Source organism: Tachyglossus aculeatus, chromosome 21 (genome assembly GCF_015852505.1).
Source record: "Tachyglossus aculeatus isolate mTacAcu1 chromosome 21, mTacAcu1.pri, whole genome shotgun sequence".
NCBI lineage: Eukaryota > Metazoa > Chordata > Mammalia > Monotremata > Tachyglossidae > Tachyglossus > Tachyglossus aculeatus.
Window position 1 is genome coordinate 24845594 of NC_052086.1, and position 16219 is coordinate 24861812.

The 16219-nt window shown below is 44.3% G+C and overlaps 1 protein-coding gene across 1 annotated transcript in view; it reads left to right on the top strand.

The window, feature by feature from the left end:
• Positions 1-16219, top strand: part of KNTC1 (kinetochore associated 1) — a 113116-nt gene that overhangs the window by 76525 nt on the left and 20372 nt on the right. The window contains exons 44-54 of the mRNA XM_038762895.1: positions 2085-2292; positions 2880-2969; positions 3581-3752; positions 3844-3902; positions 4237-4453; positions 9556-9629; positions 12498-12708; positions 13190-13299; positions 14221-14267; positions 14822-14897; positions 15356-15474. Of these exons, the coding sequence (XP_038618823.1) occupies positions 2085-2292; positions 2880-2969; positions 3581-3752; positions 3844-3902; positions 4237-4453; positions 9556-9629; positions 12498-12708; positions 13190-13299; positions 14221-14267; positions 14822-14897; positions 15356-15474 (1383 nt within the window). The remainder of the gene's footprint in view (positions 1-2084; positions 2293-2879; positions 2970-3580; positions 3753-3843; positions 3903-4236; positions 4454-9555; positions 9630-12497; positions 12709-13189; positions 13300-14220; positions 14268-14821; positions 14898-15355; positions 15475-16219) is intronic.

Consider the following 16219-nt stretch of genomic DNA (forward strand, 5'->3'; position numbering starts at 1 on the left):
ACTTGTACTTCCCAAGCGCTTAGTACAGTGCTCTGCACACAGTAAGCGCTCAATAAATACGATTGATTGATTCCCAGACTGAGCCCCCTCCTCCCCCTCCCCATCTCCCCTACCTTACCTCCTTCCCCTCCCCACAGCCCCTGTATATATGTATATATGTTTGTACGAATTTATTACTCTATTTATTTTATTTGTGCATATTTATTCTATTTATTTTATTTTGTTTATAGGTTTTGTTTTGTTCTCTGTGTCCCCCTTCTAGACTGTGAGCCCACTGTTGGGTAGGGACCGTCTCTATATGTTGCCGACTCGTACTTCCCAAGTGCTTAGTACAGTGCTCTGCACACAGTAAGCGCTCAATAAATACGATTGAATGAATGAATTGACACCGGTCTACCTGTTTTGTTTTGTTGTCTGTCTCCCCCTTCTAGACTGTGAGCCCGTTGTTGGGTAAGGACTGTCTCTATCTGCTGTCAAATTGTACTTTCCAAGCGCTTAGTACAGTGCTCTGCACACAGTAAGCGCTCAATAAATACGATTGAATGAATGATAAGCACGACGACGACTGTCTACATGTTTTGTTGTCTGTCTCCCCCTTCTAGACTGTGAGCCCACTGTTGGGTAGGGACTGTCTCTATATGTTGCCAACTTGTACTTCCCAAGCGCTTAGTACAGTGCCCTGCACACAGTAAGCGCTCAATAAATACAATTGAATGAATGAAAGCAGCCTGGCCTAGTGGAAAGAGCCCAGGCCTCGGAGTCAGAAGGATCTGTGTTCTAATCCTGGGTCCACCACTACTCTGCTGTGTGACTTTGGGCAAGTCAGTTAACTTCTCTGTGCCTCAATGACCTCATCTGTAAAATGGGGATGAGGACTGGGAGCCCCATGTGGGACAGGGATTGTATCTTGGCTAGCCTGTACCTACCCCAGGGCTTAGTACAGTGCCTGGTATATAGTGAACACTTAATAGGTACCATCTTTTTAAAAAAATCACAAATACCATTGAGAGGCAGCATGGCTCAGTGGAAAGAGCCCGGGCTTTGGAGTCAGAGGTCATGGGTTCGAATCCTGGCTCTGCCACATGTCTGCTGTGTGACCTTGGGCAAGTCACTTAACTTCTGTGAGCCTCAGTTACCTCATCTGTAAAATGAGGATTAAGACTGTGAGCCCCACGTGGGACAACTTGATCCCATTGTATCCCCCCAGCGCTTAGAACAGTGCTTTGCACAGAGTAAGTGCTTAACAAATGCCACCATTATTATTATTATTATTATTATTATTATTATTGGACTGAGTTGAAGGAGATAAGTGAGGTAAGGTAGGAGGGGGAGAACCGACTGAGTTCCTAAAGCCGACGTAGGGAGTTTCTTTTTGATGCGGAAGTAGATGGGCAGTCATTGGAGTTTTTCAAGGAGGGAGATATGAACTGAATGGTTTTTCGGAGAATGATTGGGGCAGCAGAGTGAATAATAATAATAATAATAATAATAATAATGGCATTTATTAAGCGCTTACTATGTGCAGAGCACTGTTCTAAAGCTCTGGGGAGGTTACAAGGTGATCAGGTTGTCCCACGGGGGGCTCACAGTCTTAATCCCCATTTTACAGATGAGGCAACTGAGGCCCAGAGAAGTGAAGTGACTTGCCCAAAGTCACACAGCTGGCAAGTGGCGGAGCCGGGATATGAACCCAGGACCTCTGACTCCAAAGCCAGTGCTCTTTCCACTGATAGTTTCACAGTTTTTAGACTGTGAGCCCACTGTTGGGTAGGGACTGTCTCTATATGTTGCCAATTTGTACTTCCCAAGCACTTAGTACAGCGCTCTGCACATAGTAAGCACTCAATAAATACGATTGATGATGATGATGATGATATGGACCCGAGAGGGGAGAGATGGGAGATGGGGAGGTCGGTGAGGAGGCTGATGCAGTAGTTAAAAGGGGGAAATAAGCAGTTGGATTCCCAGGTGACTTTTACAATAGAAGCGCAGAAGTTGAGTAATGTAACGCCCTTAGGAAGAAATCTCTTTTTAAGCATCCTATTTTTATTGTCATGTTTAACTGAACATTTTTGTTGTCTTAGCACTTATGAGCTGGACAGTGATTCAGCCCTCCAACTTTGCATCGAAACACTGTTTCTCCACAATTCAATGATAAGCCCAAGTGAAGAAACTACGGAGAATACTGCCCAACGGTTGCATTCCAAGCTCCTGGCTAAGGCTGCAGAAATCATTCCTCTGCTGAAGAGCACGAAAGATTTGGTCATCAGCCTTAGTGGAATATTACATAAGGTGAATAATCCCAAAATACAGAAATTCATATGTCATTGAAATACTTTCTCTAGTTTTCATATCTTACCTCCTTCCCTTCCCCACGGCACCTGTATATACGTATATATGTTTGTACATATTTATTACTCTGTGTATTTATTTATTTATTTTACTTGTACCTATCTATTCTATTTATTTTATTTTGTTAGTATGTTTGGTTTTGTTCTCTGTCTCCCCCTTCTAGACTGTGAGCCCACTGTTGGGTAGGGACTGTATATGTTGCCAGCTTCCCAAGTGCTTAGTACAGTGCTCTGCACACAGTAAGCTCTCAATAAATACGATTGATTGATTGATTTGAAATACAATAATGTCTGTCATAGTTTCAAATAGTGAATTTTTGTGCATCCTTGTCTCAAAGGGAGCATTATCAAAGTAAATTTAAATCATAAATTTTTGAAATTCCTTGTCTTTGGAATGATAAACTCTAAGAAATGGTTAGATTGAAAAACTTATCTAAATCCCCCTATTTGTGTACTGTATTTTTAATACCACTGTAGAAACCTTTCTAATCTCAAGTAGGTAATTCTTGATTCTTTACTTCGGAACAGTTGGATCCCTATGATTATGAAACTATTGAAGTTGTGCTGAAAGTTATACAAAAAGCCGACGAAAAGAATACAAGTATCCAGATTAATCAGGTACATCAGAAATCAACTGAAAAATCTTATAAATCCACTCACTTAATTTCCCACTCTGTCTTGATTCTTTACCTTTAAAGGATTGCAAAAGCGTAGGAGGGATTTTTCTTTCTGTATTTGGTTTTCGATCTTAGTCAAGTTAAAAAAAATGCTTTAGATGTGTGAATTAAGCCTCAATATACCTTCAAAAGACAATGAAGTAACATCTTATCATGGTTGATGGTGAGAAACTAAAGTAGAAAGTGGGAGGTAAAGATTTGCCACAAGGCACAAAGGAAATGTTTATGTTTTTGGCAGTTAGATTTCAAAGACCGTTAGGCCATTCATGATGTGCCAGAGGAAGAGTACTGTTTGTCGGTGGGGTTTTGTCATATTAAAATATACTTTTCTGCTTTCCCGTGCCTGGTTTGTAAGAAACGGGGCTATTTGAAAGGACTGAATTGACATGCCGAAAATGAAAGATGTGTGGGGAGGAAGGGGGAGGCATTATGAGAGTTCTGGAGAGTTGAAATCATGTAGTGATACTGGAGTTTACCAAATAGATGTAGTTAGGATGTGTGTGTTTATTCTACAGAAATGGGATGAACCTAGTGTGTACTCTTTCCTTCCAGGCTTTAAGTCTTCTAAAACACTTGAAATCCTACAAAAGAATTTCTCCTCCTGTGGATTTGGAGCACCAGTATGTTTTGGAACACATAATGGCCTTGTCTCCAGCTGCTCATACCAGACTACCTTTTCACCTGATTTTCTTTGGCACGATGCACAATTTCTGGAAACTCCTGGGTTTGTTCTGTAGTTTCTTAAATGTAGTTCTGAATGAGAAACCGCCTCCTTCGACTTCCAAAACCCATTATTCTCTCCGGTTCCCTTCTAGCTTCCGAGCTCAGTGAGGAATCTTTCCCAACCCTACTGTTGATTTCAAAACTAATGAAGGTAAGTAGGCCCAATTCCTCTTGGGAAGCATGCTATTTTTATTGTCATGTTTAATTGAACATTTTTGTTATCTTAGCACTTAATGAGCTGGACAGTGATTCAGCTCTCCAACTTTGCATCGAAACACTATTTCTCCACAATTCAACTATAAAGGACGTTCCATTACTCAACTTCTGCGCTTCTATTGTAAAAGTCGCCTGGGACTCCAACTGCTTATTTCCCCATTTTTCCCAAATCTGTTCCTTGAGTGTAAGAATTTTATATTGCCCTGCGTTGTAACCTTTTCCAACTCGCGCTTATAAAATGAATGCATTGGCTCCTTTTTTCTTGGCAGGCTTCTTTAGATACCCTATATATGTCCACGGCCAAGCATGTCTTTGAAAAAAAGCTGAAACCAAAATTACTGAAGCTAGCACAAACCAACTGCTCCACCCTGGATAACAAGGAAACCGCGGAAACCGCGCAGGCCATTCAGTCGTACTTGTTGTCGATAGTGAATCCTGAATGGGCTGTCGCTATTGCTGTCAAGATTGCTCAGGATCTTCCAGTTGGTAAGGCGGACTCGGTCGGGAGGGAATACCTTGTTCATTTAAGGCGAAGTGAACATTTGAAAACTCACCCAGCCCCTTTGCAGTTTTCGGAAGATGAGGTAAAGGGTCGGCAGTTCCACCCAGAGTCCCTTTTGGCTTTGCAGCCTATTTTCTGTCGTCGTATTTGAGACCCCCTACTGAGAGCTCACCTCCTCCAGGAGGCCTTCCCAGACTGAGCCCCCTCCTTCCTCTCTCCCTCGTCCCCCTGTCCATCTCCCCCATCTTACCAACTTCCCTTCCCCACAGCACCTGTATATATGTATATATGTTTGTACATATTTATTACTTTATTTGTACATATCTATTGTATTTATTTTAGTTTGTTAATATGTTTGGTTTTGTTCTCTGTCTCCCCCTTCTAGACTGTGAGCCCCCTGTTGGGTAGGTAGGGACTGTCTCTGTGTGTTGCCAACTTGTACTTCCCAAGCGCTTAGTCCAGTGCTCTGCACACAGTAAGCGCTCAATAAATACGATTGATTGATTGATTGATTAAATATTTGGTGGGAGGAAGATGGAGTCTTCGGTTGAGAGGAATAGATGAGCCTCGGCCCTGAGACTTTGTGAATCAGAACCCCTGCAAAGGAATTGATTCCAGCGCTAGTACCAGTGTGGCTCAGAGCACGGTCCTGGGAGTCAGAAGGTCATGGGTCGTAATCCCGGTTCCTCCACGTGTCTGCCGTGTGACCTTGGACAAGTCACTTCACTTCTCTGGGGCTCAGTTACCTCATCTGTAAAATGGGGATTAAGAGTGGGACAGAGACTGTGTCCAACCTGACTACTCTGTATCTACCCCAGCACTTAGAACAGTGCTTGTGTAAGCACTTAACAAGTACCATAATTATTAACCTGTTTACTTGTTTTGATGTCTGTCTCCCCCCCCTTCTAGATTGTGAGCCCATTGTGGGCAGGGGACTGTCTCTGTTGCCAAATTGGATTTTCCAAGTGCTTAGTACAGTGCTCTGCACACAGTAAGTGCTCAATAAATTCGATTCATTCATTCAGTCGTATTTATTGAGCACTTACTCAACTTGGGAAGTCCAAGTTGGCAACATATAGAGACGGTCCCTACCCAACAGTGGGCTCACAGTCTAGAAGAGTGAAAGATTGAGTGAAAGAGTGTGGGACTGTATGCTGAGGCCCAGGTTTGAGTCTCAGTTAGGCCACTCCCTGCCGGGTGACCTTGGACAAACAATTATTTAATACTAATAATTGTATGCATTAAGCGCTTAGTGTGTGCCAAGCTCTGTAGTAAGGGCTGGGAAAGATACAAGTTAATCTGGTTGGACGCAGTCCCTGTTCCTCCTGGGGCTCATAGTCTAAGTTGAAGGGTGAGAAGATATTGAATCCCCATTTTACAGATGAGGAAACTGAGGTACAGAGAAATTAAGTGACTTGCCCAAGATCAGCAAGCGGGCAAGTGGCAGAGTTGGGATTAGGACCCAGTCTTCCAACTCCCAGGCCTGTGTTCTTTCCACTAGACCACGTTGCTTCTCTTGCCCTCTCCGGACCTCCGGTTCCTCATCTGGAAATGGGAATACGATAGATTGTGTGCCTTTGGGACCCGGGCTGTGTCCTACCTCATAACCTGGAATTTACCCCAATGCATAGTAACGGCTTAATGTGGAAAGCAGTGGAAGCAGCATGGCTTAGTGGAAAGAGCCCGGGCTTGGGAGTCAGAGGTCGTGGGTTCTAATCCTGACTCCGTCCTTTTCAGCTGTGTGACTTTGGGCAAGTCACTTCACTTTTCTGTGCCTCAGTTCCCTCATCTGTAAAATGGGGATTAAGACCGTGAGCCCCACGTGGGACCACCTGATTACCTTGTACCTACCTCAGCGCTTAGAAGCATGCTTGGCACATAGTAAGCACTTAACAAATACCATTATTATTATTAATAATAATGAATACAATTACTGTAGTTCAAGCAATGCTCTTTGCCTGCTCTTCTGAAATTGAGGAATTGAATTGAAAGGAGCCACGGATTTCAAAAGAACCCTTGAGCAAACATCATCCACATGGTGTAATGCACAAAGGCCGGGCCTGGGATTCAGAGGGCATGGGTTCTAGTCCTGACTCTGCCACTTGTCAGCTATGTGACTTTGGGCAAGTCACTTAACTTCTCTGTGCCTCCGTTCCCTCATCTGTAAAATGGGGATTAAGACTGTGAGCCCCACGTGGGACCACCTGATTACCTTGTACCTACCTCAGCACTTAGAAGCGTGCTTGGCACATAGTAAGCACTTAACAAATACCATTATTATTATTAACAATAATGAATACAATTACTGTAGTTCAAGCAATGCTCTTTGCCTGCTCTTCCCTTCCAGTCCTGTTAACCCCGGGGAATCATCATCATCATCATCATCATCAATCGTATTTATTGAGCGCTTACTATGTGCAGAGCACTGTACTAAGCGCTTGGGAAGTACAAATTGGCAACATATAGAGACAGTCCCTACCCAACAGTGGGCTCACAGTCTAAAAGGGGGAGACAGAGAACAAAACCAAACATACTAACAAAATAAAATAAATAGAATAGATATGTACAAATAAAATAAATAAATAAATAGAGTAACAAATATGTACAAACATATATACATATATACAGGTGCTGTGGGGAAGGGAAGGAGGTAAGACGGGGGGATGGAGAGGGGGACGAGGGGGAGAGGAAGGAAGGGGCTCAGTGTGGGAAGGCCTCCTGGAGGAGGTGAGCTCTCAGCAGGGCCTTGAAGGGAGGAAGAGAGCTAGCTTGGCGGATGGGCAGAGGGAGGCCATTCCAGGCCCGGGGGAGGACGTGGGCCGGGGGTCGATGGCGGGACAGGCGAGAGCGAGGTACGGTGAGGAGATCAGCGGTGGAGGAGCGGAGGGTGCGGGCTGGGCAGTAGAAGGAGAGAAGGGAGGTGAGGTAGGAGGGGGCGAGGTGATGGATGGACAGCCTTGAAGCCCAGGGTGAGGAGTTTCTGCCTAATGCGCAGATTGATTGGTAGCCACTGGAGATTTTTGAGGAGGGGAGTGATATGCCCAGAGCGTTTCTGGACAAAGATATTCCGGGCAGCAGCATGAAGTATGGATTGAAGTGGAGAGAGACACGAGGATGGGAAATCAGAGAGAAGGCTGATGCAGTAGTCCAGACGAGATAGGATGAGAGCTTGAATGAGCAGGGTAGCGGTAGGGATGGAGAGGAAAGGGCGCATCTTGGCAATGTTGTGGAGCTGAGACCGGCAGGGTTTGGTCACGGCTTGGATGTGAGGGGTGAATGAGAGAGCGGAGTCGAGGATGACACCAAGGTTGCGGGCTTGTGAGACGGGAAGGATGGTAGTGCCGTCCACAGAGATGGGAAAGTCAGGGAGAGGGCAGGGTTTGGGAGGGAAGACAAGGAGCTCAGTCTTCAACATGTTGAGCTTTAGGTGGCGGGCAGACATCCAAATGGAGATGTCCTGAAGGCAGGAGGAGATGCGAGCCTGGAGAGAGGGGGAGAGAGCAGGGGCAGAGATGTAGATCTGGGTGTCATCAGCGTAGAGCACAGTGAGCCTGTAGGTAGGCAGGAATCAATCAACCAATCAATCGTATTTATTGAGCACTTACTGTGTGCAGAACACTGTACTAAGCGCTTGGGAAGTACAAGTCGGCAACACATAGAGACAGCCCCTACCCAACAGCGGGCTCACAGTCTAGAAGACTGTGAATGCAGGAATGCAGCACATTGCAGAGACCACGCAAAACGGTTTTTTCTTTCGTTTTGCTTTGAATGTGCAGGACGCATTTTTGGGCCATAGCGACTGCAGCGTAGTCAGTCATCATCATCATCAATCGTATTTATGGAGCGCTTACTATGTGCAGAGCACTGTACTAAGCGCTTGGGAGGTACAAATTGGCAACATATCGATCAATTGATACAGTCAGTCGTATTTACTGAGTGCTTACTGTGCGTGGAGCACTGTACTAAATCTTGGGGAGAGAACAACATAACAGACCCCTTACCTGCCCACAACAAGCTTACAGCCTAAGTTGCTGTGCCATAACCCTCTGATCTGGCAGTCAGTAGCCTTGAGAACCACTGTGCTTTTCATTGCCCACGTATGCCAGGACTCCAACCTGCCCACCTTTCGAAGCCCCCTTGGTGGTTCTGTGGGTTGGCAACCTTCCCCACTGATGGCCTAGTCCTAGCAATCACAGCCAAAACCAAAACTCAGGTCTCTTGTTTCCCAGAGCCGTGATCTTTCCAATCAATCAATCAATCAATCGTATTTATTGAGCGCTTACTATGTGCAGAGCACTGTACTAAGCGCTTGGGAAGTACAAATTGGCATCACATAGAGACAGTCCCTACCCAACAGTGGGCTCACAGTCTAAAAGGGGGAGACAGAGAACAGAACCAAACATACCAACAAAATAAAATAAGTAGGATAGAAATGTACAAGTAAAATAAATAAATAAATAAATAAATAGAGTAATAAATATGTACAAACATATATACAGGTGGTGTGGGGAAGGGAAGGAGGTAAGATGGGGGGATGGAGAGGGGGACGAGGGGGAGAGGAAGGAAGGGGCTCAGTCTGGGAAGGCCTCCTGGAGGAGGTGAGCTCTCAGCAGGGCTTTGAAGGGAGGAAGAGAGCTAGCTTGGCGGAGGGGCAGAGGGAGGGCATTCCAGGCCCGGGGGATGACGTGGGCTGGGGGTCGACGGCGGGACAGGCGAGAGCGAGGTACAGTGAGGAGATTAGCGGTGGAGGAGCGGAGGGTGCGGGCTGGGCAGTAGAAGGAGAGAAGGGAGGTGAGGTAGGAGGGGGCGAGGGGATGGAGTGAGCCAGGGCCCTGTATCAAATTGTATAAGACGCTACAAAGTGTGAACAAGGATCTTACAGTTTAAGGGAGTGGGACTAACAAGGGCACGAACACCTAAATGAAAATACCTAGATGCGCAGCAACAGAAAACGCAACTTTGCTGAAAGGTGCTTATGGGTGGATAACAAGTATTCAGAAAAGTAAGCTTGAAAGTATTATTTTAGTTAGCTGACAGAAATGGCTTCCAACTTGAACCTGAACTTTAACTTTGTTTTCCTCTTTAGGACCTGACAAGATTAGTGCATGGAAATTCAGTCTTCATTTAGCAGAGAAATGGCTAAGGAACTCTCCAGCTGAGGTCTGTTTTCTGGATTTCAGGTTTGACGTCTGAACGCGTGTAAACCACTTATAATAATAATGGCGCTTACTATGTGCCAAGCACTGCACTAAGCGCTGGGAGTAGATACAGGATAATCAAGTGGGACATAGTCCCTGTCACACATGGGGCTTGCGGTCTATTTAGGAGGGATTTAACCCCCTTTTTGCAGGTGAAGAAATTGAGGCCCAGAGATGTGAAGTGACTTGCCCAAGGTCATCTAGCAAACAAGTGACGAAGCTGGGATTAGTTAGAACCCAGGTCCTCTGACTCCTAGTCAATCAATCCATCGTATTTATTGAGTGATTACTGGGTGCAGAGCACTGTACTAAGCGCTTGGGAAGTCCAAGTTGGCAACATATAGAGACAGTCCCTACCCAACAGTGGGCTCACAGTCTAAAAGGGGGAGACAGAGAACAAAACCAAACAAACTAACAAAATAAAATAAATAGAATAGATAGGTACAAGTAAAATAAATAAATAAATAGAGTAATAAATATGTACAAACACATATACATATATACAGGTGCTGTGGGGAAGGGAAGGGGGTAAGACGGGGGGGATGGAGAGGGGGACGAGGGGGAGAAGAAGGAAGGGGCTCAGTCTGGGAAGGCCTCCTGGAGGAGGTGAGCTCTCAGTAGGGCCTTGAACGGAGGAAGAGAGCTAGTTTGGCGGATGGGCAGAGGGAGGGCATTCCAGGCCAGGGGGATGACGTGGGCCGGGGGTCGACGGCGGGACAGGCGAGAGCGAGGTACAGTGAGGAGATTAGTGGTGGAGGAGCGGAGGGTGCGGACTGGGCTGTAGAAGGAGAGAAGGGAGGTGAGGTAGGAGGGGGCGAGGGGATGGATGGACAGCCTTGAAGCCCAGGGTGAGGAGTTTCTGCCTGATGCACAGATTGATTGGTAGCCACTGGAGATTTTTGAGGAGGGGAGTAACATGCCCAGAGCATTTCTGGACAAAGACAATCCGGGCAGCAGCATGAAGTATGGATTGAAGTGGGGAGAGACACGAGGATGGGAGATCAGAGAGGAGGCTGATGCAGTCTCATGCTCTTTCTCCTAGGCCACACTGCTTCCTAATAATTATGGTATTTGTTAAATGCTTTTTACGTGCCAGGCACTATACTAAGCGCTGGGGTGGATTAGGAGGCCTTCTCAGATTAAACCCCCACTTTATCCTCTCCTCCTCCTCTCCTCCCCATCGCCCCCACTCCCTCCTTCTGCCCTGCCCCCTTCCCCTCCCCACAGCACTTGTGTATATTTGTACATATTTATTACTCTTATTAACGATGTGTATATAGCTATAATTCTATTTATTATGATGGTATTGACACCTGTCTACTTGTTTTGTTATTGACACCTGTCTACTTGTTTAGTTGTCTGTCTCCCCCTTCTAGACTGTGAGCCCATTGTTGGGTAGGGACCGTCTCTATTTGTTGCCGAAATGTACTTTCCAAGCGCTTAGCCCAGTGCTTTGCACACAGCAAGCGCTCAATAAATCTGACTGACTGAATGAAATAAATGACTACAGGCAGATTGAGTTGGACACAGTCCCTGCCCCACTTGGAGCTCACAGTCTCAATCCCCATTTTACGGATGAGGTAACTGAGGTTCGGAGACGTGAAGGGACTTGCCCAAGGTCATACAGCAGACAAGTACTCACTCACTCATTCGTATTGAGCGCTTACTGTGTGCAGAGCACTGTACTGAGCGCTTGGCAAGTACAATTCGGAAACAGAGAGAGGCAATCCCTGCCCACAACGGGCTCCCGGTCTAGAATGGGGGAGACAGACAACAAAATACGTAAACCTCCTCCAGGAGGCCTTCCCAGACTGAGCCCCTTCCTTCCTCTCCCCCCTCGTTCCCCTCTCCATCCCCCCATCTTACCTCCTTCCCTTCCCCACAGCACCTGTATATATGGATATATGTTTGTACATATTTATTACTCTATTATTTATTTTACTTGTACCTATCTATACTCTATTTTATTTTGTTAGTATGTTTGGTTTTGTTCTCTGTCTCCCCCTTTTAGACTGTGAGCCCAATGTTGGGTAGGGACTGTCTCTATATGTTGCCAATTTGTACTTCCCAAGCGCTTAGTACAGTGCTCTGCACATAGTAAGCGCTCAATAAATACGATTGATGATGATGATGGTAAACAGGCATCAATAGCATCGATATAAACAAACAGAATTACAGATATATGTACACATCAAAACGAGAACACCGGCATTTATATAAATAAATAGAATTCACTCAGTCGTATTTATTGAGCGCTTACTGTGTGCAGAGCACTGTACTAAGCGCTTGGCAAGTTCAATTCGGAAACAGAGAGAGGCAATCCCTGCCCACAACGGGCTCACGGTCTAGAAGGGGGGAGACAGACATCAGAACATGTAAACAATCAATCAATCGTATTTATTGAGCCTTACTGTGTGCAGAGCACTGTACTAAGCGCTTGGGAAGTACAAGTAGGGGAGTGGGATTAGAACCCGTGACCTTCTGACTTCCAAGCCCGTGCTCATCCACTACGCCAAGCTGCTTCTCTACTAGGAGATCCTAATAGGATTCCTCGGCTCCCCTTTTAGCATTCGGAAAGGGTCGGGCACCCTGGGAGTGCTGGTTGCCAGTGGGAGGGACTTAAGAATCACCCCATCAATCAATCAATCAATCGTATTTATTGAGCGCTTACCGTGTGCAGAGCACTGGACTAAGCGCTTGGGAAGTCCAAGTTGGCAACATATAGAGGCAGTCCCGACCCAACAGTGGGCTCACTGTCTAGAAAGTGTCAGTCATCCAGCTTTAGAGAGCATCACAATACACGGTTTTCTTTCTCTGCCGTTTTTTGCAGGCCGAAGCCCACGACAAAGCCGAAGCTTTGCTGAAGAAACTGCGCATTCAGTACCAGACATCAGCCACTGAAACTGTGTTAATTACCCACAAGTTGAACACCGCTGAATATTTGAAACTGTCAGGAAAGCCAGCTCATCTTATTGTCAGCCTTTATGAGCACAGCAGCATCGATCAAAGAATTAAGAGTCCAACGGGCCAAGATTATCCTGGTTAGTACAAAGCTACATCTGGACTGAGGCCCAGAGAATAATAACAATACTAATTCCCATCCCCCCCCGCCTTACCTCCTTCCCCTCCCCACAGCACCTGTATATATGTTTGTACGTATTTATTACTCTATTTTATTTGTACATATTTATTCTATTTATTTTATTTTGTTAATATGTTTTGTTGTCTGTCTCCCCCTTCTAGACTGTGAGCCCGCTGTTGGGTAGGGACCGTCTCTATATGTTGCCAACTTGTACTTCCCAAGCGCTTAGTCCAGTGCTCTGCACACAGTAAGCGCTCAATAAATACGCTTGAATGAATGAATGAATGACTGAGGGGAACAGTGCTCTGCACACAGTAAGCGCTCAATAAATACAATTGAATGAATGAATGACTGAGGGGAAGGGGAACAAAATCTTCTTTATTCTCACTAGCCCCTTGTTGAAAACATTTGTTTTCAATCACTTTAATATGTATCTGTAGATATTCACGCGGCTGCCAAGGAAATTGCTGACATTAACAACGTGAACCTCGAAAAAATCTGGGATAAATTACTGGAAAAATGGCTCTGTCCAAATAGACAGACTGGTGAGGTAAGTAATGAATATCTGTGTCTGTGAGAATTTGAAATGGAGATCTGATGACGGTCTGAAGACCAGCAGGAAGTGTCCACACTTACATAAATAATGTTTTTAGTTGTGAGCAGGTAATGGAAGACATGATGTGGGTTTGAATTTATAAGTCCCTAAAAAATTAAAAATGCAGGCCTTTTCACTTCAACAGCTGCAACCATGTTCATCAAAGAAAATTCAGAAATAATAATAATAATAATGATGGTATTTGTTAATCGCTTACTATGTGCAATGCACTGTCCTAAGTGCTTGGGGGATACAAAGTAATCAGGTTGTCCCATGTGGGTCTCAGTCTTAATCCCCATTTTACAGATGAGGGAACTGAGGCCCAGAGAACTTAAGTGGCTTGCCCAAGGTCACACAGCTGACAAGTGGCGGAGCAGGGATTCGAACCCATGACCTCTGGCTCCCAAACCCGTGCTCTTTCCACTGAGCCACGAAGATAGCCTTCGTGTTTGAAATAATCTCCTTTTAGATACAAATCATCTTCTAATTTATTGGATTCGCACGGATTTAATGTTCTTCTGAATGTTCTTTTAACTTTTTTGGTGATAAAGTCACTGAACTTGCAGGTGAATAATTTATGCAAGGGCACTCTTAAATGAACAAGTAAAAAATTTCTACAGTGATTCCTTAGTGCCAGGCAGGACTGTGGAAAGGAGTTTCCGGTACTTTGTCCACCGAAGTAAATGTAAATTTATTCAGTAGGGAGGTGGACGTACAGAAGGCTAAAGTCCATATTTTCCCATCTCAGTATGTCTTTTCTATGTGCTACCTGAATGTGAAAATCACACTTAGAAGCCAGCAATTTTCAAGAAGGTTGAATATTAAGTAGGGGATTTTTTTTTTCAGTGTATCATATATTTTTGTTTGTTTTTCAAGAAATCAGCAGACTTCTTGGATCTTCAGGGGGATGAAGAATTTAGAAGGTACTTTTTTCCTTTCCCACTCCTTCGAAACTTTGGCCAAGAGTAAATATGTAAGACGGTGCTTAAATAACATCTTCTCACCAAGGAATCTCATAGCTTTACCACATAGTTTTTGAAAGTGTTCAAAGAATGAGAGGTATGTTTTTGATACAGCTCCTGCAGGAATCTTTTCAGAGGTAAGGGGAAAAGATAAACTGAATCCCACTGTCAGTTAATTTATTTAACTAGGCACACAGTGCTTACCTAGATGAGTCAGTTCGGTAAGTTTTACATAACTAACAACAAGATACCCTATGCAAAGATAACTTTGTGTGCAGAGCCCTACATTAATTTCAGTAATTAAATACTTTAATCTTAAAAAATAGCCTTTAGTCTTTCCCCTAAAAATGTTTCTGTGGGCCCATTGTTGATTCTGTTGTAGAAGCTTCTCGGGATGTTTTTTTTTTTTTTTAACCCCTTTCCCATGTGGGAATTTAAATGAATGTATTGTGCATAATCTAATATAGTAATTTCACTGTGTGAATGAAAGTTTTTCAAATGTCTTTTTTTGGCAGGGTGATTTATCTTCTTCAGCCACTCCCTATAGATTATAGCTCCAGGATGCTGTATGTAATTGCAACGTCGACGTCTGTAAGTTTCTAGAAATTCTGTTTGAAACTCCCTCTTCTTGATCATTTTATGTATTCAAGGAATTAAAGATCTGCACCATGCAAAATCTTGACCAGTTTACAAAACGCGGCTTGATTAGGTGTACTCGCATCCCCGCTAGAGTTGAAATTTTTAAGGTTGTGTTCTCAGTGCTTCTTCCTTTGGAAAATCTGTCCACTGACTAGAGTCTACTGCCGTGTTTCAAACAACCAGTCTGACAGGGGCTCTTTCTGACGAGTTTTTGCTGTGTAGTGGGAAAATGTCACTAGACTTCAACCGAAATAGGAAATCTGCCTCCTCTGCAGCTGAACTCTTGTTCTCATGGGTAATTGATACTGAAATTTTGGACATGTTTGAAATAGAGATAGAAGCTTGTTAGAGTTTTGTTGATGGCATGAGTGAAAATCGGCAAACAACTTTTTTTTCCCCCTCTCGTTCAGTCGATTGGTGTGAATCAGTTGACGTTTGCCCATCGGAGGCGAGCTCTTCAATGTCTCCTGTACTCAGCGGACACAGAAACTATCGAATCTGTCTTCAAAAAACCCATCGAAGAAGTCAAGTATGCTGAGTTTTCTTAGTCAACTGTATTTTTTTTCTTCAATTTGGCAATGAATTTTGCCCCTTAATTTGGGCAAAAATGGATTTTATAAGGCTTTGCTAACTTGTCTTTTTTTACTTCTTTACTAATCCATTACAGGGAGTGCTCTAATGTAGTTGTTTCTCCATTTACCTCACATTATGGGGAAAATCACATTTTAATAATCATCGTTTCAGTGGGGATTAATGGGTGGCAGGTAGTTCCCCCATTAGGAACCAGCATGACTTAGTGGTTAGAGCGGTTAGTGGGAGTCTGAAGGACCTGGGTTCAAATCCTGACTCCACCCTTGTCTGCTGAGTGACCTTGGGCTAGTCACTTAGCTTCTCTGTGCCTTAGTTACTTCATCTGTAAAATGGGGATTAAGACTGCGTCCAAATTGATCCACCCCGTTGCTTAGAATGGTGCCTGGCACATAGTAAGGCACTTAAATACCTTTAAAAAAAATTACTACCATGAATAATAATGCTAGCATTTGTTAATTGCTTACTATGTGCCAAGCACTGTTCTAAGCTCTGGGGTATCATCATCATCATCAATCGTATTTATTGAGCGCTTACTGTGTGCAGAGCACTGTACTAAGCGCTTGGGAAGTCCAAGTTGGCAACATATAGAGACAGTCCCTACCCAACAGTGGGCTCACAATCTAAAAGGGGGAGACAGAGAACAAAACCAAACATACTAACAAAATAAAATAAATAGAATAGAT